The sequence below is a fragment of the Eublepharis macularius genome, chromosome 3 (assembly GCF_028583425.1).
Source record: "Eublepharis macularius isolate TG4126 chromosome 3, MPM_Emac_v1.0, whole genome shotgun sequence".
In the NCBI taxonomy this organism is placed as follows: Eukaryota; Metazoa; Chordata; class Lepidosauria; order Squamata; family Eublepharidae; genus Eublepharis; species Eublepharis macularius.
The window spans coordinates 155,839,341-155,861,611 of NC_072792.1; the positions used below are offsets into that span (position 1 = coordinate 155,839,341).

Sequence of the window (22,271 nt, forward strand, 5' to 3'; positions counted from 1 at the left end):
AAACAGTGGAACTGCTCCTTCCAAGCAAGGTTACCATGTGAACTGTAAGATGTTCAAGGATCTTATAGTTACCAGAACTATAAGATGTTCAAGGATCACAAGATACACAAGACTTGAATGCTGTGTTGCAAATCGGTGCTTAAGGTCTTCTAAATGTTATGAGATCAACATCACAACTTGTGGCTTTGTGCTGGCATCACCAGCAGACCAAGGACTTTATACAAATCTAACAGCTTGTATTAATCCTCATGTGCCGGCTCCAAACACCATCTGCTTTGTGACAAAAGCGGACAAGAGCAAACAGGTGCAGAATAGCAGTCAAAAGTTATGGGGCTCTGGCCGAACATTCAGAACATTTCACCTCTTTTCCATCGCTGTGTAGAGCACCAGCCAAACTCTTCTGAGAAGTCTCCAAAACCATGCCACCCACATTTATCAGAGCCTTAGCCAGATGTGGCTATGCACAAAGTCGTTAAGCAGATGCTAAGTGAAGGGGGGGCTCTTAAGATGGTTCACAAAAACGCACCTCAGCAACAGCCTTGTCATGGAACCAGCTTTGCTGTTGCCTTAGTCTGGAGGAAGGTTTCAAGTGTTGCTTAGTGGAGTGGTAGGATACAGGGCATGGGGCTGAATTAAGACTAAATTGGCAATTTCCACCAATTCCCCCTTCCTAGTACAAACACACCACTCATTCCCTTCCTCTGGGTCCCCTGCCAGGAGCAGCGTTTTGTGGAGACCAATGAACTGCAGTAGGAGAGAGGGAGGTTGGAAAGTTCCATTTGGCTATTGGAAAATTCAGTTTGGATCCAACCCATTGTCTCTGCTTGTTCCCATCATATAGTGGTTACTGAAGTTGCTTCAGTTCAGGCTTCTTCGTGGGCAAGTCTCAGGTTAGGACTTGATATAGTTAAAAAAAAAAACTGTTGGTGTGGAGTTGTGAAAAATACCTGAAGGCAATATTGCTTGAACAGCAAAGGTGTTGGGAAAATGTTGCTTTATAATATTAGTATGTAACACATTTTAAATCATGCTGTTTGGATTTGGATGACATGGTCAGATGGGTGGGGCTGTTTTATACTGAGATCTTTCATCTGTTTTACCCAGTGCTGTTTTCTGTCTGTCGTTGTGGCTCTCCAAGGCCTCTCTCCCAGCTATGCTTCCTGATATTTTTTGACTCAGATGTGCCAGAGATTAAGCGTGGGACTCCCTATTCTCACCTGAGCTTGCGTGTCTGGTAGGATCATCATCAAAGGCCCTGCTGCTCTGTGTGCCACTTTCTTGGGAAGTAAGATGGGTGATCCCTAGAAAGGGAGCTTTCCATGGGGGCTCCTTGTCTACGGCATTCATTTCCTGCACCTGTTCACCTGGCACCTACTGTTCTGAGTTTTAGGCCCTGGCAGAAGACCTTTTTGTTTTGACAGGCATTAGACAATAATTAGTGTCTAATGCTTCCAAGTACTGTTTTACTCTTTTAATTCTCTTTAGCTGCTGCTTCTCTACTTGGTTGTTGTTCTATACATTTTACAATTGCAAATAGTTTTTTTACTGTAATTGTTTTTGCTTTACCGTTTTTTCATAAGCCACCTGTGAGGCAGGTTATAAGGGTTCTAAATAAATCAATACAATAAAATCTTGAGTTCTGCCACTGAGATAAGGTGCTTTTCTTTGGATTAACATGCAAAAGGATAACTCGCAAAGCGTTCCAAAAGTCATTTGATGTTCGTGGCTCTCACTGCAAGTAAGGATTAACAGTCCTTTATTTGCATACATAACATGAGATGCACAAGTCACTTGTATATATGTAACTTCTAGTTCTTGGTATCAAATCTGCCAGCTGGATAAAAGGATGCCTGATGGGAGAACACTCTGCCTTATAGAACAGGGGTTTTACAAAGCAGCACATTTCCCCATCCTTTATCGTCTTATATAGAGGGCAGTTTTGTGACACAGCAGAATTCCTCCCACTGAAATGTGTCCCTTTATGAAGGCCGCACTTTTCCTTTTCAAATATGGTTATCCTTGCATAAGTTTCATGACAAAAACTGGGAATTGGAGTAGTGGGTTTCTGTCTTGAGACTTTGGCAGAGAGGTAGAATAGACAGTATGGAGTGAGTGAAGTCTGCCCTGCCCTGTGGACTGAGCAGTGGTGATTCTAATGCAAGACTGGAGGCCCAGCATTGTGACACAGCAGAAAGATTGAACTTAAACATATGGTATAGCAGTTAAAATAAGGGTTTTTTCCAGCAATTGAGAGTATTCAGTCTAGTATTTCTGATGAGCATCACATTCACACAGCCACGTACACTACTCTGTTGTGAAGCTCTTAAAATCTGTCGTATTCTCGCTTTCAGCCTGTGCTTATGTTATTTACTTATAGAGAAGGAATACTGCTGTGTTCTCTTTCTAGGTGTGCGGAGGTGGGGGAGGGAAATCTTTGGCATGCGTTCTGAAGCTTTAAGTGTTGGATTAGGAAACCTTCCAGTAACGGCCCTTTTTATATGTCTAAATCTAGATTACAGCTGTCCCTCTGGAAAGTCATACATACCACAGCATGTGGGAAACTGACTGATATTTTCTCTTCACCATCCTAGGGTGTCTCCTCTACAGAAGTCTGAAATCGTAGACATGGTAAAGAAGCATGTAAATGCCATCACCCTGGCCATTGGGGACGGTGCCAACGACGTGGGAATGATCCAGACGGCTCATGTGGGAGTGGGGATCAGCGGCAATGAAGGCATGCAGGCAACCAACTCCTCCGATTATGCGATAGCACAGGTCAGAGTCACGCAGGAGAGCAGCTGCCATATCCTGTTGACAGAGGTATTGGCTGCGCGGGCAGCATAAACACCTCATTGCTGACCTAGAGGCCAGACAAGTTTTTCCTTTCTCCTTCCTTTGAGACTGCTGGCCTCAAGCAGATACCTCAGAAGAGCTTGGGATCCATTCCATTGCACTGGGCCATGAGCCATCTTCTCCTGAAGGCTTAGGTTTCTTCTTTACTCACCACAGAATTTCAGACTTCATCGTAATTGGGAAGAGAAGCCACCCATTACAGCTGTTGAGGCTTTTCTAATTATAACTTCCATGCTCTTCACCCAAACACCTGTTGGTGAAACATATTACTGTTTGTCCACCCTAATGGCCACTTTCATTTAAATTACTTCAGGATAAAGGATAGTTGAGGATCGTTTGCAGTTTCTGTTCTGGCTCCTTCTATGTCACCTGTGGGGATGAGAAAATGGCAATCGATGATAAGTCAATGGTCCTACTTTTGGAAGAGAATAGAATTTTTCACTCTTTCTCTCATTCTATGACATGTTACTATATATAAAATTTTTATTTCATTGTTATCAGAAAGCTAAATAAAGCTGGTAAGTAAAGGACTCAGAGGTGGAGCATCAATTTTACATGCAGAAAGTTCCAGGCTCAGTCCCTAGCGTCTCCAGGTAAAAGGGTCAAGTAGTAGTTTATTTTCCACGGTCAGTGACCAGCAATTTACAAAAACACCAATAAAAGGTACCACAGAAGAAAATAAAACATCAATAAAACCATTCACAATACCTGGGTAAAATCATTCATGATACAATAGTATAAACTTTAAAATTCTCAGTGGTACAATAAAATCATTCACTTAGACACCAAGGATTTCCTGATCCTTGAAGCAATCCAACCAAATCTGGCCACCTGAAATGTGATCTTAGGACGTCTATCTGAAAAAAAAACCCTCAGAGTGCATATCCTTTGGCTACGGGTAAGGGGAAAAGGGTCAAGCAGTAACTGATGTGAAAGACCTGACTCCGTGTCATTTCCGTATTGCCTCACCTGGGAACATGGCCGCTTTGCCTATTGAGGAAGACTGGCCATGACCCCTCCCCCCATTCATTAAACTGTGAGGTTGCCATATTGAGCTTCGAGAACATGGTCTGAAGAAGACACACAGGCACAAATGCTCTGAAGCCAATTCCTCCTTCCTTTTACATTCCAGCCTCCTGGGGTAGGTGCCACCTCTGACCAGCAGTGGGCTCGCACCACACATTGTTCTGTCCTGCCAACAAGCATTGACAGCATGCAGGCAGAACTCATACGCTGCTCTTAGTCCCATGGAATTTGTGCAGAGCTGGGGTGTTCATTTTGTAAAAATCATTATTTTTCTGCATAGCTCAAGGTTTCCTTCCATTACACAGGAGCCCCCCACTTGGCTTGCCCCTTCCTCTTTTGTTCCATCCAGTGCCTTTGCATGCAGGGGGACCCAGGTTATGTGAATAAACCTAGGAGATTTTAAGAACAAAACTGACCTTCGTGGGAATGATTTATTCCTTTTTTGCAGACATAGCAATGATAGCGGAGTCACAGGTGTTTACATTGAACGCTGCCTCATAATCCTTAAAAAGATACTTCTGATCCAATGATGCTAGATGTGGCCACATATGGAAAAATCTGAAGCGTGCCAGAAGGAGCCTTAAGGAGATCAGGGGTGTAAACTGAACAAACACAAGAGAAATTTGACCTGTTGCCTCGAAGAATAACTTCCACAAGTGGTGGGAAAAGAACATCATTTCGAGGCATTTCTTTTCGTCAACTCTTCTATGTGTTCCACTGACCCAGTTTTTAAAAGCTCCAATACCCAAATATATATATATATAGATACATATAATTTTTTAGGCAGTTCAGAAATTGAATGCAGATTTTATTGTTATTCAAAGGAGGAATCTATTATGTTCAAGTATCACTTTTATTATACTACTGCTAATAGAAATTCTTATTATATGAATATTGGTCTCATGTTTCCTGGGGGGGAAAGGACTAGATTGTATTCCCTTTCCTGCATTTCACATCCTGTATTTCATTGAGATAATGAGTGCTGGCAGTCTCTGGGATGCCTGAGGCAAGCCCTGGCCGGCCGCCGCCTTGCGGTCCCTGACTACGCTGTGATTGATTCTGCAAGGTGACAGGCACCACAGGCCTCATTCCGGGCTGAATCCCATATTAACCTTTCTAATACATAGGTCCACACTCCTGTATGAGGAGAATACGCAGCCCCCCGCCTTCTCTAACATGGAAATGGAACATACTGCAGTACTGTACTTTTTCTGTCAGTCAGGAGGTATGCACTAGGACTGCTTCCAATATGTGTATTGGGATAAAAAAAAAAGTCCTACCATGCCACCTACATCTCAGTGCATACAGAAAAACATGTTCACCGGCTAGCCTTCCCCTGCTTCCACCCCCCGCCCCATTTTCTTTCAAGGTCTGCCAGAGCCCAAGCATGTGTGTTTTCCACTGTTGATACTAAACTGCTCTGCCTGTTATAAGATCTGTTCTGAGATTAACCGAGACCTTGGAATACTTTGTACCAATATTTTGCTATTGACCAAGGAAAGTGCCTTGAGAGCCAAAATGGTATAGGTTACATTGGTATAGTAGACGGGCTAGCAAAGCCTTGGGTTCAAATGTCTGCTCAGTCACGAAGTTTACTGGACAGCCTTGGGCAAGTCTCTGTATCTCAGCCTTATCACCCAGAATTCCTTGGAAGAAAAGTGAGATGATGAATAAATAGGTGAAATGGAAATCAGGGATCTCTGTGTATGTTTTTAAAGCAGAGTTAAAACTTTGTGGGGGTCTCTATTTGTAGTATGCGCATATGGGGAAGGGAGAAGGGTTTAATTTTTCAACCCCACTAGGTTTTCCTAATTGAAAATAGTCCCACTTCATCTCTCTCTCTCTCTCTCTCTCTCACACACACACACACACACACATTCACTGTTATTAGCCCTTGAAAGAAAACAAGATGGGTGCCTGCCTTTTGCCTGTCTTTCTTCTGCAAAGGGCTTAATGGTAGCACTGGGAGAATAGTCCGTTGCAATGAGCAAAACCAGGTGGTGCTGGAAGGGCAAAACCTCTTCTACCTCTAATCTGAACCCCCCTAATCTCTTCTGCCTCTAATCTGAACTGGGACCCTGCATGACTAATTTAGTTTTAAAGATGCTAGTTTGTATCCTACCACATCACTCATCAAAGTCTGAAGCTTTCCTCCAACCAAAAGGGCCATTTCACCAGAGAAACAGTAACTTAAGTCTCCTTAAACTGGAGGAGGGCTTCATACTTTGCTGACTGGAATGGTAGAGATCTGATCCTGGGCATCCCATTGTCCATTGTGACCTTAGATGAACCCAGAAACTGCTACTTAACAGGTCACAATGACTTGTGCTGCAATTCTATGTATATGTACTCAAGATTCCTCTGGAGACAGCTGGACAATTCTGATTGGAGACTCATAGAATTAGGCTCTAACCTGCTACTTTCATTTTTCAATTGTAGGCTAATTCACCCAACTCTTTTTCCTGCCATGCAGTTACTTTGAGGCAGTCATTTTGAAACAGAGATCCATACGGAACTTGCAGGGTTTGAGTTCAGTGGTGCTTTAGAGCCCAACAAGATTTTCAGAGTGTAAGCTTTTGAGAGTCAGAGCTCCCTCCTTCAGATATGGAACTTGTTGGAGTGATTCCGCACACGTTGGATAATGCACTTCCAATCCTCTTTATAGATCATTTGGAATGGATTTTTGTGTGTGCGGAACAAATAATCCACCTCAAATGACTGATAAAGTGCATTGAAAATGCATTATCCAACGTGTGCGGAATCCGCTTTGTGAATCAGTTCATGGTGAGCCTGTTCTCCCTGCTGTGGTTCTTAGGAAGTTTCAAAAGTAGATGGTTGTGAATCCATCCATGAGCAGAGGTGCTATATGGAAGTCCATCAGAAAGTAAGGTTCAAAAGCTATAAAGTGATGTAAATCTAATTGTTTGGATTGTCTCCATCAGTCGTTCATGTATCTCCTTACCATATCTCTTTGTCAGTCACATTGGTGAATCTGTGTAGAACTGGATATTGGGAAAGGATCCTAAATGAAACCAGCATACCAATCATCTTGTGTTCTTTGTGGTGATTTTTTTCTTGCAGTCAACACCTTGGAACACAAGATGATTGGTATGCTGGTTTGCATACAACACAAGATGATTGGTATGCTGGTGAACACTATGTAACATTGATTGATCTAGTAATAGCTAATCGCTTTGGCTTTATATGTGAAGAGATACAAAAGATATAATTTAATTGTTTGCTATTTTTCCTATTCCAGTTTTCATACTTGGAGAAGTTATTACTTGTCCATGGAGCCTGGAGCTACAACCGAGTGACAAAATGCATATTGTATTGCTTTTACAAGAATGTGGTTCTATACATTATTGAGGTAAGAATGACCCAAACTATGAATCTTTCTCATGTTTTGTAAATAGCAGGTGGAACAGTCACCTTTCTAATTAATTGCTTCATATGTTCCTCCTACCTTTTGCACTTCTACCCTGCATCATGTGGGTGGTAAGCTGTTTGTGTGGGGAGGGACTGTGGCTCAGTGGCAGGGCTTCTCCTTGGCATGCAGAAGGTCCCAGGCTCAATCCCCCCAACACTTCCAGTTAAAAGGAGACAGGTAATCGAAAGACTTCTGCGTGAGACTTTGGAGAACTGCTGCCACCCAGAATAGACAATAATTACCTTGGTTGGATCAGTGGCCTGATTCAGGGTAAGGCAGCTTCATGCGTTTGTTTGTATTTGTTGTGTGAACAGTTACTCAAGGGCCTTAGCCTAGTGGTAGAGCCTCTGCTTGGCATGCAGAAAGTCACAGGTTCAATCCCCGGCATCTCCAGTTAAAAGGATCAGGTAGTGGGTGATGTGGATGGTCACCGCCTGAGACCCTGGAGAGCTGCTGCCAGTCTGAGTAGACAAGACTGACCTTGATGGACCGATGGTCTGATTCACTATAAGGCGACTTCATATGTTCATGTGTGACCATGTACAGCAGGCCCCTCCTAACATACTGACCTGGGGAGTGGCACCATCTATTTCTTTTAAATAGTTGTATTTTTGCATGTTCATTTTCAGCTGGCTCAGTTTGCAGGAAACTAAAACCAAGCAATAAACCACAGTACAGTGTTTGTCTAGGAGGAGTGATGCTGGTATAGGAAGGTGCCACATCACATTTTCTTGCCTGGTGACCGATAATGTCTAGTATGAGCAGCAGAAGAACACCCAGTGCAGTGGTTTTGGGCTGCAGTCTTTCATGGGTGTAAGCCCCACTGAGCAAAATAGAATGTAGTTCGGAGTAGACTTCCCTGAGCTATTCTACATTTAAAAATTGACTATAAAACCTTTCTAATTTTGTTACTTACTGTCTTTTTGGGGGAAGAATTTAATGGTTAGTTAGGAAGGTGGGTTCCCTGCCACATGTTTCTTCCTATCCTCAGAGTTTGCAAGCTTTTAGGGGCATGTTTTTAGAATGTAGAGTCTTTGGTATGGATGATGCTGTAATTGAGGAGTGATAATAAGAGGATAGTTTCAGGTGGGTAGCCGTGTTGGTCTAGAGTCAAAGAACAAGATCTGGGTCCAGTTGCAATTAGCTTTCCAGGGAATGAACTTTCCAGAGCCAGCATTGACTCTTGAAAGTTCCTGCCTTGGGAATCTAGTTCGTCTTTAAGGTACTATTGGACCCAGATCTTGCTCTAAGAGGAAGATTTTTCATTAGAAGGGATTGCAAGGGTATATGTCTCAGTCTTTTGGTGTCTGATCATATTTTTATGTGGATTGTTCACATGGGAAATATGTGTTCTGTTCAGTCTTCTTGGGATTTTCCTCATTAAATATATCATTAAATGTATTTTGAACCAAGGCCTTTTCCACACGGCTTACCTAGTTCCGGAAAACAGCAAAATTTCATGCGAAATCTCACAAGAAGACGCTGTTATCGCGTCTTCTTGCGCGATAACAGCATCTTCTTGTGCGATTTTGCACTATAACAGCGTCTTCTGCGCGCAATTTCGCTGTTTTCCGGAACAAGGTAAGCCGTGTGGAAACGGCCCTGGTGTAATTACATGAGTCATAATTTCTAACATAGCTTACAGTTTGTGGCTGCTGTAAGTGGTGTGACCCATGCAATTTCCAAATGTTTCTAGCTCTGCATGCTATGAGAATAGTTGTTGCATTTTTCTGCTCCCAGAATGCCTGCTGGGATCCTAAATGTTTCTGGTTGTTTTATGTATTCTTATACCTTGTACCTGAATTGCTACCTGATTTTCAAAAAGTTGCTTTGAGTAAGCGATTATTCTCTTGTACTGGGGAGTATGATTTGCTATGTGGCTAACAATGCAATCCTAAAAAGAATTACCCCTTACTAAGCCAATTGGGTTTAGAAGGGTGTAACATTGCTTAGGACTGCATAGAGTTGCTCCATTTTCATCTAACAACTGTTTTGTCCATATCTCCTAGGACAGGAGTCTCTAACATAGTGCTTGTGGGCATCATTGCACCCACTGACACCTTTCCTGGTGCCCATCAAGTGTTTTTAAAAACTGTGAGGCACACAGTGGGGATTTTGCAAAGCATGGCTTCTGATTGGCCATTAGAGTATTGACTGTCCAGATTTTTAGAGTATTGGCTGTCCAGATTTTTAAAAACATTTCTTTGGCAGAAGCTGCTTCTACAGCACAAGGATCTTCATTGTGTGACGGTAAGCTGTAGCAGCCATTTTGCTGCTGGTTCCACCTCCTGCAGTAGCCATTTTGTGGCAGCCATTTTGTGGCTGCCCCTACCATACTGTGTCGGAATTCTAAAGGTGCCCACAGTAGGGATCCCTGCCCTAGGGCATATGTGGTAGGGTACTTGCAGTGCACTCTGAGTTGTACCCATTGATTTCAATTGTTTTAGAAGGTTGTGACTCCGCTAGACCTTGTAAGTCTTACATGCCTTCTTCTGCTGCTCATAAACCTGTATGGCCCTGTTTGCATGACAGTGCACGTGTTTCTGTTTTCATTACAACTTGTGTGCAGAGGAGGAGAATGTATGTGCATGGCACAGTTAATTCATCCTCCTGGGCCCAATATGAGCTAGTCCTAATTTTTCTGCTTAACTTCACTGGAGGTTTAACACCTGAAGAATACTCACAGCAAGCCCTGAGTAATTGAACCACACAGGAATGCTTCTGGAGGTCACACTGCACGTCTTTTTGTTTCTTCTTAGTGAAGGGGAGAGATTGTTGTAAAGGATGGAGCTTGAGGATAGCCAGACTTAGAAGTTAAATAGGCTGCTTTTAGAAAGGGAACAAGCTCGGGTTAAGTAAACAGTGAAGAAATGTCTGAGAAAAACCCAGTGGCCTCTGCCCCCTCCTCTTGAGACCTCAAGGGTCATATTTCAATGTATTTCTCAAGCCACTAAAAATGTAAATGCTTGCCCTGAAGCGGCAAGTGGTGGCAACTGGCAGTAGTATTTCATTTGCTCGAATTTTGTCTGATTTTTATGCAGTTTAGCTGTATAACTTCATAAGGATATCTTAAAGTGCCCGTTGGTTATTATATTATGTCTCATTATTGTTACTATTTTATTGTTACTATTTTATTATTAAATAACGGTGCACAGGAAATATTCCTGCATATAAAATGCGGTGGCTTCAGCATATGATTATTCTATTATACTCAGTTTGTTCAGCTGAAAGCTCTGGAAACAGTCCCAGATCCCATTGAAATCAATAGCAACCTTTGTAAAGTTAAAAGGTCAGATAATGGAAAGTCCTTTTTGTTACATCCTTTTTCTTATGGCCCAGTCCTATGCCCTGTTGTTGTGAGATGACACTTGATTGCATCTGGCCTTTTAAAGGTCAAATTAAGTGTTCTAAATTAAATCGATTTAAAATTAGGTCAGTTCTAAAGTAGCTGTTATACTTGTCATCAGGTACATGAGGAGGTCTTGAATCCTTCTGGTAGTCTTCCACCCCACAGCCCTTTTCCTTTAGTTACCAATGGGATGGGTAGTAGTAGAGGTTAGGGTTAACTATCTCCATGTGGTTGCTGGACATCTCCCAGAATTGCAACTGATCTCTTAGCCACATAGATCAGTTTGCCTGGAGAAAATGGCTGCTTCAGAGGGTGGGCTTTATGGCATTATACCCTGCTGAGGTCCCTCGACTCCCCAAACCCCACCCTCCCTAGGCCCCACCTCCAAAATTTCCAGGAATTTAACAACTTGGAGCTGGCAACCCTAGTAGAGGTGTCTTCAGAGGTACTAGAGCTAGTCCTACTACTCCTAACAGTCCTTGTCTGTCACTGCCTTGGAAAATTTGGGTAAAGAACAGAGTAGCAAGAGGACTTTGGGAGGGGAGATTTTATTGGACAGGGTCTTGATCTCAGTGGACTGGGGGAGATGTATGAATTCTGGTTTGAACCCTGCTTGACCTAATAAGCCATTACTTTCTGGAAAATTACCAAGCTCTCTAGAATTTTGAAACTTGCAGATAATTTACAGCTCTGTGATGCAGATTCTCATACCAGCTTGACCAGGCATAGGATAATACTTCTGTTGCAGTACTGCAAGAATCTGCCTGTGCTGCTCCATATGCAGCTAAGTGATACAACTTGTCTGCCAAATTTTTTCCTAATTTGACCACAACAGAGTGCTTTGACCTGCTTTTTTATTATTTTTTTTATCATTAACTAACAATACAAAGGGAAAGAAGGGGGGCAGGGGAAGGAAAGAAAAAAAACAGCAACATATAACAACACTACACTACAAATAATGCTTTCCCTTCATACTGCCATTATTAAAAAATTAAAACTTTGTAAGATATTGATGGAGTGGTTGACCTTGCAGAATACAGATTACAATCCGAATTAAGTCTTCCTCCCCCCCCCGGGCCTCGGACGCAGTTCTCTGAGCAGCTGCAACCGCAGTGCTCGTTCCCTCCTCCCCCCTTCAGACTTCAAATCTTTTTCTTCTTGCTTGGTGTCTTGCTGAAATTCTTGGTTTTTGTCCTCAAAATCCCTTAGCTGATCTTCTGATATTATCTTGTAAGCTTGATCTTTGTAACTAAACCAGATACCTTCCGGAAAAAGCCATTTATACTTTATTCCACGTTCCCTCAGAAGAGCTGCAAATCTTTTATACTTAAATCTCCTTTTCCGAACTAGGAATGGAATGTCCTTCAGTATCTTAACCTTGGTCGAATCCACATTACTCATGCTAAGTCGCATGTTGCCCGCATTCCCCACGCAATCCTGAGTGCCGGTCACATTACCTCATTAAACAGACGCATTTCATTCACATTTCTCCCGAATATGTGGTCACAGGTTTTCAACAGGAGTTTCACGGTGGCCGTGAACAGGCCAATGCGCAATTTACGCGGTTTTTTAAAAAACCACCCCCCTTCCTGTCTCTCCGGCCATTCTGAGAGTTCCTATTGGCTGATTCAACTTGCAAGTGCTCCGTAGTCTGCAAAAGACTGTTGTTGACTTCATAGCATTGGATTTATTGATCATGCTGTTTCTGAATCAAACCTGGTAGTTTGAAAAATCATTTTGGGGTGAATCCATCCTCAGAATGGACTCGCGAAACTTCCTTTTTAACTGTTTTTTATTTTTTTTATTTTATATTACTGTGATATCGAAATTACGGTGAATCAATCATTCGAAATAAAGAAAACACAGAGCAGGACCTCCATCACTCCTCCATGTTTTCCCCAAGTTATAATCGGTCCCCAATGACATTTTACATTTCCTCGAAAACTGTCAGGGATGATGTTCTATAACCTCACACAAGCAAAATGGGTCGCGAGACATGCGGGCACACTGTTGGGTCTCCGTCAATGCATCAGAGAGACAAGACATCGTTATCTATATATCATGATATCGTTATACCAAAGTTTTGAGCAAAAAAAAATTTGAATACTTGGCTAAAATGTGAGAATTGCGCGCTCATTCTAAGATTTCTTCCCGCCCGCAAAAGCGGAAAATGCGGGTGTGGGGTGAATGCTGATTCGGCCAGTGACTATTGGGAACATAATGACACTCCAAGGAAGTGAAACTTCAGTAAAATTCAGGCACTGAACTGTCCTGCATAGGAAATGCCCACAAAAGCTTCCCACATGCTTCCAAATTTCCAAAAAAGAAACGGGAGAGAGCCATCAGTGCTGTCAGTGGGGGAAAGAGAGGCATCATTATCTTCAATGATGTTTCTTTATAAGGCAAGATCGAAATAACGGAAAAGTGCGCTCAAAAAATAAAAAAAATGGGCGGGAAAAAAGGTCCCGCCCAAAAAAGCGGTTTTTGAGCGGCCGTGTGACTGGAGGGACGCGCGAGAAAGATGGATTGGAAGCAGGAATGTGAACGAAGAGGAAAAAATCACGGATTGGAGGCAAACGGAACATATCCGATAAACATACGGGTAATGGGTGAATGTGGATTCGACCCTTATTACCCAGAAAGTCCAGATCCGCATTGTATGAGTTATATAGGATAGTGTCTCGGATCCTCTTAGATGAAAAATCGATGATGATCTCGTGAGGCAGCTGACGCTTCGTTGCATATTTTGAAGAAGCCCGACGGACTTCCAAAATGGCGCTTTTTACTTCTTTAGTTGCCCTCGCGGGTGTCGCCAATAGTTCCGAGGCCAGATCCTTTAAATCCTCATTTTCCTCCTCTTTAACGTTCTGGAGACGCAAAATTGTCTGTGTTCGTTCCACTTGTAGCCCGATCAGCTGGTTCTCCACCAGCTTTAACTCTTTGTTCGTTGCCCTCACGAGTGACGCATTTTCCCGAGCAGACTTCTCTGCCCCCCCCCCCGCTACTTCCTTAATGGTTTTCACTTCGTTCTCAATTAAGCCCACCCTTTGATCTGTTTCATTCAGCTTGTCAACAAAGGGCTTTATGGCTTCGATAACCGACCTCTTCACCAAGTCCTCGAGCGACTCTCCTTTCCCCTGCAGGGCAGCCGAAATTGACTTGCCCAAAGCGGGACTCTGCTTCTTCGCCGCCATTTTAGGGGGGGGACCGCCAACCAAGTTCTGAAACTCAGCGAGGGGGAAGAAACCCGAGCCTTCTTAGCTTCAGATCCCACCACTCCTTCGCGCGCGCTTGTAATAACAGAAGGGATTCGCTTACTTACAGGCTTCCGCCTAGTTCTGCTCTTTGCCATTTTCCATGGCCCGGCAGCACTCAAGGTGCCGCGCACGTCTGCCGGCCTCCATAGGAACAAACGGGCAATTTACCCCCTGCATAGATTTCAGGGGGCTCTTCCCGCCGCGTTCCGGACCCTGCCTCCCTCACTGGGAGTCCTGGGGGCTAATCTTCGCAGATCAGCTGCCCGGTCAGGCTGCTCGGGCGCTTCCTCCCGGACCTGCGGAGAGGAGCGTCCGACATGGCCAAGAAAATGAAACCGAATCAGAGTGCTTTGACCTGCTTAAGTACAAGACCCTGACCTTCATACCTTTATGAATAATAAAATCTGGGATCTGTATAGGATACGACCCATGCCCCTCTGTATCCTGAGTCAGAAAGGTACACCGAGATACACAGGCATCTTTTCTCAGCACAGCAATTCCCACGTCAGTGGATAGCTTTCATGCTCATACTTCTCCTTACAGCAGGCAGAGTGTCATTTGTTAAAATTTCTCCTAGAAGTAGAATAATTTCTTCCATATCACCTTGTCATATCTTAAACATCCACTGAGTTCTGGGGTGAATTTTTTTAAGGAGCTCCAATGTTTGGTGTAGGGTTAAGAGCACAGGACTCTAATCAGGAGGACCAGGTCTGATGACTCCCCACTTCTCCACTTGAAGCCAGCTGGGTGACCTTGGGTCAGTCACAGCTTCTAGGAGCTCTCTCAGCCCCATCCACACCACAGGGTGTTCTGTTGTGGGGATAATAATAGCATAATTTGTAAACTGCTCTGAGTGTGCATTAACTTGTCCTGAAGAGCAGTATATAAATCAAATGTTGTTATTGTTGTTGTTATTATTATTACTTCCTGTTTGCTCTGTTCCCTCCTACATTTGCATCTGATCTGAAGTTGCTCTGAATAAATAGTGTGCACTTTTGGAGCTCCTTAAAAAAAAAAATCACCTCAGAACTCAGTGGATGTTTAAGATATGACAAGATGATATGGAAGAAATTATTCTGCTTCCTATACCTGGGTTTGTCCAATTTGTCCAAAGTATTTACCTCCCTTCACATCTATCTCCTGAGAGGGAGATGCAAGCTCCTGATGAGGGGACCATAAGCTCATTTCTCAATAGAGGAAATTTCCATATAGGTTCCCACGATAGTGCCCCTCCCAAGAACTGTTTCTGGTCAAGAAAAAAACATTTGGGGAAGGCCAAAGTCCCTTAATCCATGTGTTCTGCAGTCATGATCCAAACTGGGCACTGCACTCTCAGGAACTGTAAATCTGCAGCTCACTTCCAGCTGTTACTCAGGACGGGGGTGTGGGGGGGGGCTGGATGAAGATGTGTGGCAATAGGAAGCATAAGGAACTGGTCTCTCCTCTTCTCTCTGCTTCAGTGTCATCTGAAGCCACTGTTGAAGTGGTCATGGATAATTATGCCATCATGGACGGTTTACTGTATCACTTGGGAGCCACCCTGCCGCATATTTAGCCTTGTGGTAAACCTAGACCTGTCCCTGGATGACATTACCAATCTCCATCTGTGCAAATTACTTATTCTCGCTTCATTATGTTTGAGTTTTATACTCTACTATTACTGAACTTTTTATTAGCAAAAGATTTGCTTCAGATCTGTTGGAGAGAGATCTTTCTTTAGAGCTGACCTGCGGCTTCTCTTATAACATCAAAACCATGAAATATAACTGATTACAAGTGTAGAAGACCACAGGAATTTTCTCTTCTGTCATGACTAGAGAAATGGAAAGACAGCCGGATCAAAGGGGAATGATGTAGATGCTGGTGAAAAGTTCAAAGCCTTGTACCTTCCTAACACAGTAGATAAAGATTCATGTCAAAAAGAATGAATTGAAGAGTCCCTGACCCTTCACAGGAACAAACTGTTTATTTGTGCCCATGTTTTCTTGTTTGTATGACCTTGGCACTGAAAGAAACTGTGTGAAGAATGAATTCCATGTGAATAAATGACAAAATGTCAGCTTCTTTCATAGAGAGAGGAGTTAGCCGTGTTAGTCTGTAGTAGCAAAATCAAAAAGAGTCCAGTAGCACCTTTAAGACTAACCAATTTTATTGTAGCATAAGCTTTCGAGAATCAAGTTCTCTTCGTCAGCATCTGACGAAGAGAACTTGATTCTCGAAAGCTTATGCTACAATAAAATTGGTTAGTCTTAAAGGTGCTACTGGACTCTTTTTGATTTTCATAGAGAGGTCTCTGTTAAAAAAAACAACATCAGGGCACAAGTATCTTCTTAGCTGAATTCAGAAGAAAAGGCTGCCAATTGCACTGGGGAATTCACTTGCACTGCTATAACGAGGTTATTGAAGTAACGTTAGGCTGTGTCCAAGCTGGGTTGTTCTAGCTGCTGGTTTGCCTTCTGCAATTTTTATGGTTTATTTGTCAAACCATAGGGTAAGTACTTACAAGATTTTTTTTTTGGTCCTTACCTGTGAATATTTGAGTGTTCACTCAGGGTGTGGTATATCAGACATGGAGTGTACATGCATGAATTTTTAGCCATGTTCCAATTTAACATACATGTGTGGGACATGGGTTTGCTACCTGGGTCTGGACACCACTCATGTTAAAGAGAAACCTGACAACAGAAGATGCTTGTAAAAATCAGCCATCGAGAACATGCTGTTTGTTTTCTTCTGTAGTGTGACCAGGTCTTGATCTCTTTCTCATGTGTCTGTAAATATATTTCATGAAAATGTTTGCTGTTATTTAAACTTCTAACACAACATGTTAGACCTGTGTCACTTCCCAAGGGCTCTGGAATGCCGGTAGTATTTGAGACTTTGGGTAAGAGAATTAAAGCATATAAAATTCGGACATTTGTTACTTGATGGCTTTGGAGCATTATTTCAGAGTTTTGTTTCTGGTTTGGACTCTACATTGGCCTGCCTCACAGAGCTGTTACTGCAGCATCACCTGAGGACTTTCATGTGTGAATGGATCATCAGAAATAAAGCACCAGCTAGAACCTCAATCTCAGGTTCTTTCAATGAAGTTAGTTCACATAGTCAGCTACCAGTGTTCAAATGTACGCTAACAAATGCCGAGGAATCAAATGATGTATGTGCCTGTATGAACCAGCCCACAGACAGTAGCAAAATAGCACAACATTCACATAATGAAGCTTCTACCTCATAATAGGCCTCAGTTTGTGAAGTGGGTACAGGAAAAAATATCTCAGTTGCATATTTCCTCAATGAAAGCTGTAAAGCAGATCATGAAAATGACCTGTCAGGTTTCTGCCTTTTCCAAATTGTGCAGAGGAAAAACCCTACAGTGATGTATGGTTTATGTAATTGTATGTCATCCTAATCCGAAGATGTTCAAGTAGTAGTCTACTTCTTGATGTTTTTGTCTCTCTTTGAAAAATGAATCCAAATGTCTCTTCTGCTGCTTTAGAACTCCTAGCTTTTATGGCTGCTAGTGACAGTTTACTCCATATTTCAACCCCCTGTTGTGTAAGGAAAATTCAGTCTGTATTGCTCATGGGTTTTCCCCTTCCAGAGCTTTAATCCATGACTGACTTCTTGGTTTTGGGTTCCTAATTTAGTATGTTAATCCCAAAAGTTGCCAAAGAATCAGCCACAAAGATAAATCCATGCTAGTCTTCCTTACATTAATGCAATGTATGCTGCACAGTGGATCATTAGAGAGAAGTCCATCTTTATTGAAAACTTTGGCCTCGAGGACTGTGAGACGGTTGGTAAGGTTTCGTGACTGATCGGCTGTAAAAGATCAAATACCTTTTGTTGCTTTTATTTCTTCAGAAATGAATGCTTTGCCTGACTCAGTCCATAATGCTTCAGCCTTCAATGTATAATTGTTAAGAACTACAAATTAGGTTTCTTATCTCAGACCCTGAATCTCTTGAGCGCCTAAATAGAATGAGGTACTGGTGTATACGGCAAGGGATTATGGGGCTATGCATAATTATAACAACATCAGCATTTTATATATATATAGTGCCCTTCAAGACAATGCTCACTCAGAGTGGTTTACAAAGTCTGCCATTATTAGCCTCACGACAATCACCCTGTGACGTGGGTGGGGCTGAGAGAGAGCGTTGCCAGGCCCCCTCAACCTCCTGGTGGGAGGTTGGAGGCCTGGCACTGATCTTGCTGGTGGGGTTGCTCCTGGCAAGCATGATGACATCACTTCCGGGAAATGACGTAATCACGCGGCCACCCTGGGAGCGTGCTCGTGCTCCACAGGGGGCAGGATTGGCCCGGATCAGGCCAGATTCGGCTGGATTTGGGCCCTAATCGGTCCAGATCAGGCTGCTGCGGAGCACAGAGGCTCCATTCAGGCCAATTCGGCCTGAATCTGGCCTGCTTCAGGCCAATCCGGGCCTGATCTGGCCTGAGTTGGGCCCAAATCAGCCTGGATTGAGCCCAGATCGGGCTGCTGCGGAGTGTGGGAGTGTTCCCATGCTTCGCAGCAACCTGATCCAAGCCGAAACTGGCTTGAACTGGGCGGCTGCTGCCTAGGTGGTGCGCTCCCCCTGCCGGCCAGGTAAGTGGAGGCGGGGAGTGTAGGGCAGGGGCGGAGGACTGGCAACCCTACTGAGAGAGCTCTGAAAGAGCTGTGACTGACCTAGGCCACCCAGCTGGCTTCAAGTGTAGGAGTGGGGAATCAAACCCAGTTCTCCAGATTAGAGTCCTGCCGCTCTTAACCACTATACCAAACTGGCTCCCTCATGTTGTGTTTGATATTTTATTTGTGAGCAAGAGTGTGCCTAGTGTTGGGAAAATCCTTCCATGTGGACACTGTTGCCACAGCCACATGGAACAAGAAATATATGAACTCCACAGCTCCTCAGGTTTATATAGAATGCTGTCCTGAAAAAAGGGGAGAGGAAGGGATCTTACAGGCATATTTAGCCTCTACACAATGAGCGTTGGTGTGGATAGTTAAGCCGATGCATTCCTTCTACTACATAGTTGTGACAACAGGACCACTTTATGTGAGGAAATTCTGAATAGATAACCATGACTTAAATTATTGCATCTCAGTAGTTGTAACTTTATCGTATATCATTCATATAAATAGCGTTCCAATCACTAAACAGCCTGTGCTCTGGAAAGAATTTGTTTGAAATACAGAGAGTTAATTTCTGGTGTACCAGGGTTTCTTAATAGTCTTAACCTGTGGTCAGTTAGTTAGCATAAATATTGTAAAAATGCATTTGTAAAATAATTTCCTTCTCTTTGAATGCTCTAATGTAAACCATGTAAATGAAATTACCGTCTGACAAAGAGAATTAAGTGACAGACCCTTGCCAAAAAGAACTCACCAACATATTGCACCAATTAGCTTGTAATTCTGTTTTAAGTTCAGAAGCTCTTTCTTGAGTCCAAAATACTAAAAACTGCCTGGTCAGCATGGAAGTATCAAAACTCAGTGAAACTGGGTAAATTTGATCATTTTCATGGAGTTCTGGTGGGGGAAAGTTCAGTAACTTTCATTTCACTTGGTGTATCATCTTGATATATTAAATCAAACTGCTGCCAAAACAGATGGGAAAGTTTTAGAAGGAAAGGATCTCATTAAAGGAAAGCGTGTTGGTCTAGGAGAAAGACACACAAGAGTAAATCAATCAGACTAGTCTGGCTGCTTCTGTTGCTGGGAGTGAAGAAGGTGTTGAGGCTTCTTTATGAAAACTTGGCAGTTCGTTTGGCTGGGTCAGGCAAGGCAGCGGCCCAGATCAGATGATACATTCCTATCCGTAGTGGGGAGCAGAATAGGAATGTCCCCCAACCACCAAGTGTGGCTGCCCAACCTCTGACATCTGATGATCCACACAAAAGCATAATGTTCAGATAGGGTAGGGATTACAGTGGGGTGGTGGAGGAGAAGTGAACGTGCCAAATTGGAGGAGACGGAAGGGACTCATTGCAATCTGGCCTACAGACATTTACAGAATATTTAATGATAAGTCTTAAGAGGAAAGCTGACACAGGGTCACTTTTTTTATTCCAGGGATACCACCCACCCACCCATAAATCCCCTTACCTTCTCTGGGAGGGAGGGAAGGGCCATTTCCACATGCGTTACCTACTTCAGGTTCAATGCTTTTGGGAGGTAGTATTTTTTCCTTTTTCCTGACAGCATTGTGGTGTATTTGTGCTCTTCCCGGCGTTTCCTTGCATTTCTTCCAATCTTTCTCTGTGAAGTTCTGGTGGAAAACACAGGTCGAATCCACATTCACCCATTACCCGCATGTTTAGCGGATATCTTCCGTTTGCCTCCAATCCGCGATTTTTTCCTCTTCATTCACATTCCTGCTTCCGATCCGTCTTTCTCACGCGTCCCTCCGGTCACACGGCCACTTGAAAACCGCTTTTTTGGGTGGGACCTTTTCTCCCCGCCCATTTTTTTTATTTTTTTGAGCGCACTTTTCCGTTATTTCGATCTTGCCTTATAAAGAAACATCATTGAAGATAATGATGCCTCTCTTTCCCCCACTGACAGCACTGATGGCTCTTCCGTTTCTTTTTTGGAAATTTTGAAGCATGTGGGAAGCTTTCGTGGGCATTTCCTATGCAGGACAGTTCAGTGCCTGAATTTTACTGAAGTTTCACTTCCTTGGAGTGTCATTATTTCGATATTTCGTAATTTCGATATTACAGTAATATAAAATTAAAAAAAATAAAAAACAGTTAAAAAGGAAGTTTCGCGAGTCCGTTCTGAGGATGGATTCGCCCCAAAATGATTTTTCAAACTACCAGATTTGATTCAGAAACAGCATAATCAATAAACCCAATGCTATGAAGTCAAAAACAGTCTTTTGCAGACTATGGAGCACTTGCAAGTTGAATCAGCCAATAGGAACTCTCGGAACGGCCGGAGAGACAGGAAGGGGGGTGGTTTTTAAAAAAACCACGTAAATTGCGCATTGGCCTGTTCACGGCCACCGTGAAACTCCCGTTGAAAACCTGTGACCACATATTCGGGAGAAATGCGAATGAAATGCATCTGTTTAATGAGGTAATGTGACCGGCACTCGGGATTGCGTGGGGAATGCGGGGAACATGCGACTTAGAATGAGTAATGTGGATTCGACCACAGTAAAGTCTGTATGGCTGCTGTGTTTAGATTTTTCCCACACCATTTTTTCTAACTCTGCCCCCATGGTAGCCATTTTTATTTCTTATCTTGAGACGCTTTTAATTTTTTTAAAAAAATCAGCACTAGAATATTATTATATCGATATCTCTATATACCAACATGTGTACCAGGTTTTTTGAATTTTCAGCTTTCATTGTTTTTAAAAGAAGTGCAGAGATATAAGGGAAAAGGCTTATCTCTGCAACCAATAGTATTGCCAGGTGTCCAGTTTTCTCTTGGGCAGTCTGGATTTCTATCAGGTTGACAGGGGGAAACATGGTACAGATACCAGACATATAAATGTCCAGTTGTCAGATGTGCCCTGCTTATCTGCCATGTATGTCTGTTGCACTCTGTGTTATATTCTGAGCCTCTGAGAATGTGTGGAGGAATATCTGTGTAGCTGGGTAACTGTGTAGCTGGGAATCGCTTATCTTGCAGGTGGCTACTTTCACTTTCTCGGCTGGCATGGGAAAGTGTCCTTGCAGTGCAGGTCGGAGCCGCATCTCCCTGAAACATGAAATGAGCTCGTCCTCCTCCTCCCTTTCCCCCTACCCCATCCATCCTTCTAGGCCCTGTGCGGCTAAATTCTAACGGTCCTTATCCCGGGGTGGGAACCTTGCCCTATAACTAACATTGCTTTCCCCCTTTTCGTCACTTCTGCCAATGCTGTAGTCTGAGTGCACTGATACTGATGGATCTCTAATAAAGAAACTTTAACTGGACTCTTGGAGTATCTACAGTGACGTATCTGGGGATCTAACTGGCAGGGCCTGACACCAGTATTTTTGCCCATGTGAAAAGAGCCCAGCCAACCAGCCTCCTCTACACCCAGGAAGTGGCAAGCCCGTTCACCCCCTCAGCGTTGCAGAAGCACCTAGGTGACCAGCAGGTATGCCTGTCTGCCGGGGTAGTGATGACATCACTGAGTGACATCATCACACAAGAGTTGGTGAGTGACAGAGCCTCATCCTGTTCTGCTGGGGAGACCATCTGGCAACTAGCAACCTAAGGGTTTAGCTAGTTCTCTTTTTAAAAAATGAAAACTGGGAATTCAGAGAACCTGGTACACATATTGGTAGATCTATATAATGATATTCTAGTGTCGATTTTTAAAAACATTGCAAAAGCTCCAGTGGACCAGGGTGGAAG

The 22,271-nt window shown here is 43.2% G+C and overlaps 1 protein-coding gene across 1 annotated transcript in view; it reads left to right on the forward strand.

Moving 5' to 3' along the window:
- Positions 1 to 22,271, forward strand: part of ATP8A2 (ATPase phospholipid transporting 8A2) — a 460,059-nt gene that overhangs the window by 246,069 nt on the left and 191,719 nt on the right. The window contains exons 26-27 of the mRNA XM_054973360.1: positions 2,592 to 2,775; positions 7,139 to 7,249. Of these exons, the coding sequence (XP_054829335.1) occupies positions 2,592 to 2,775; positions 7,139 to 7,249 (295 nt within the window). The remainder of the gene's footprint in view (positions 1 to 2,591; positions 2,776 to 7,138; positions 7,250 to 22,271) is intronic.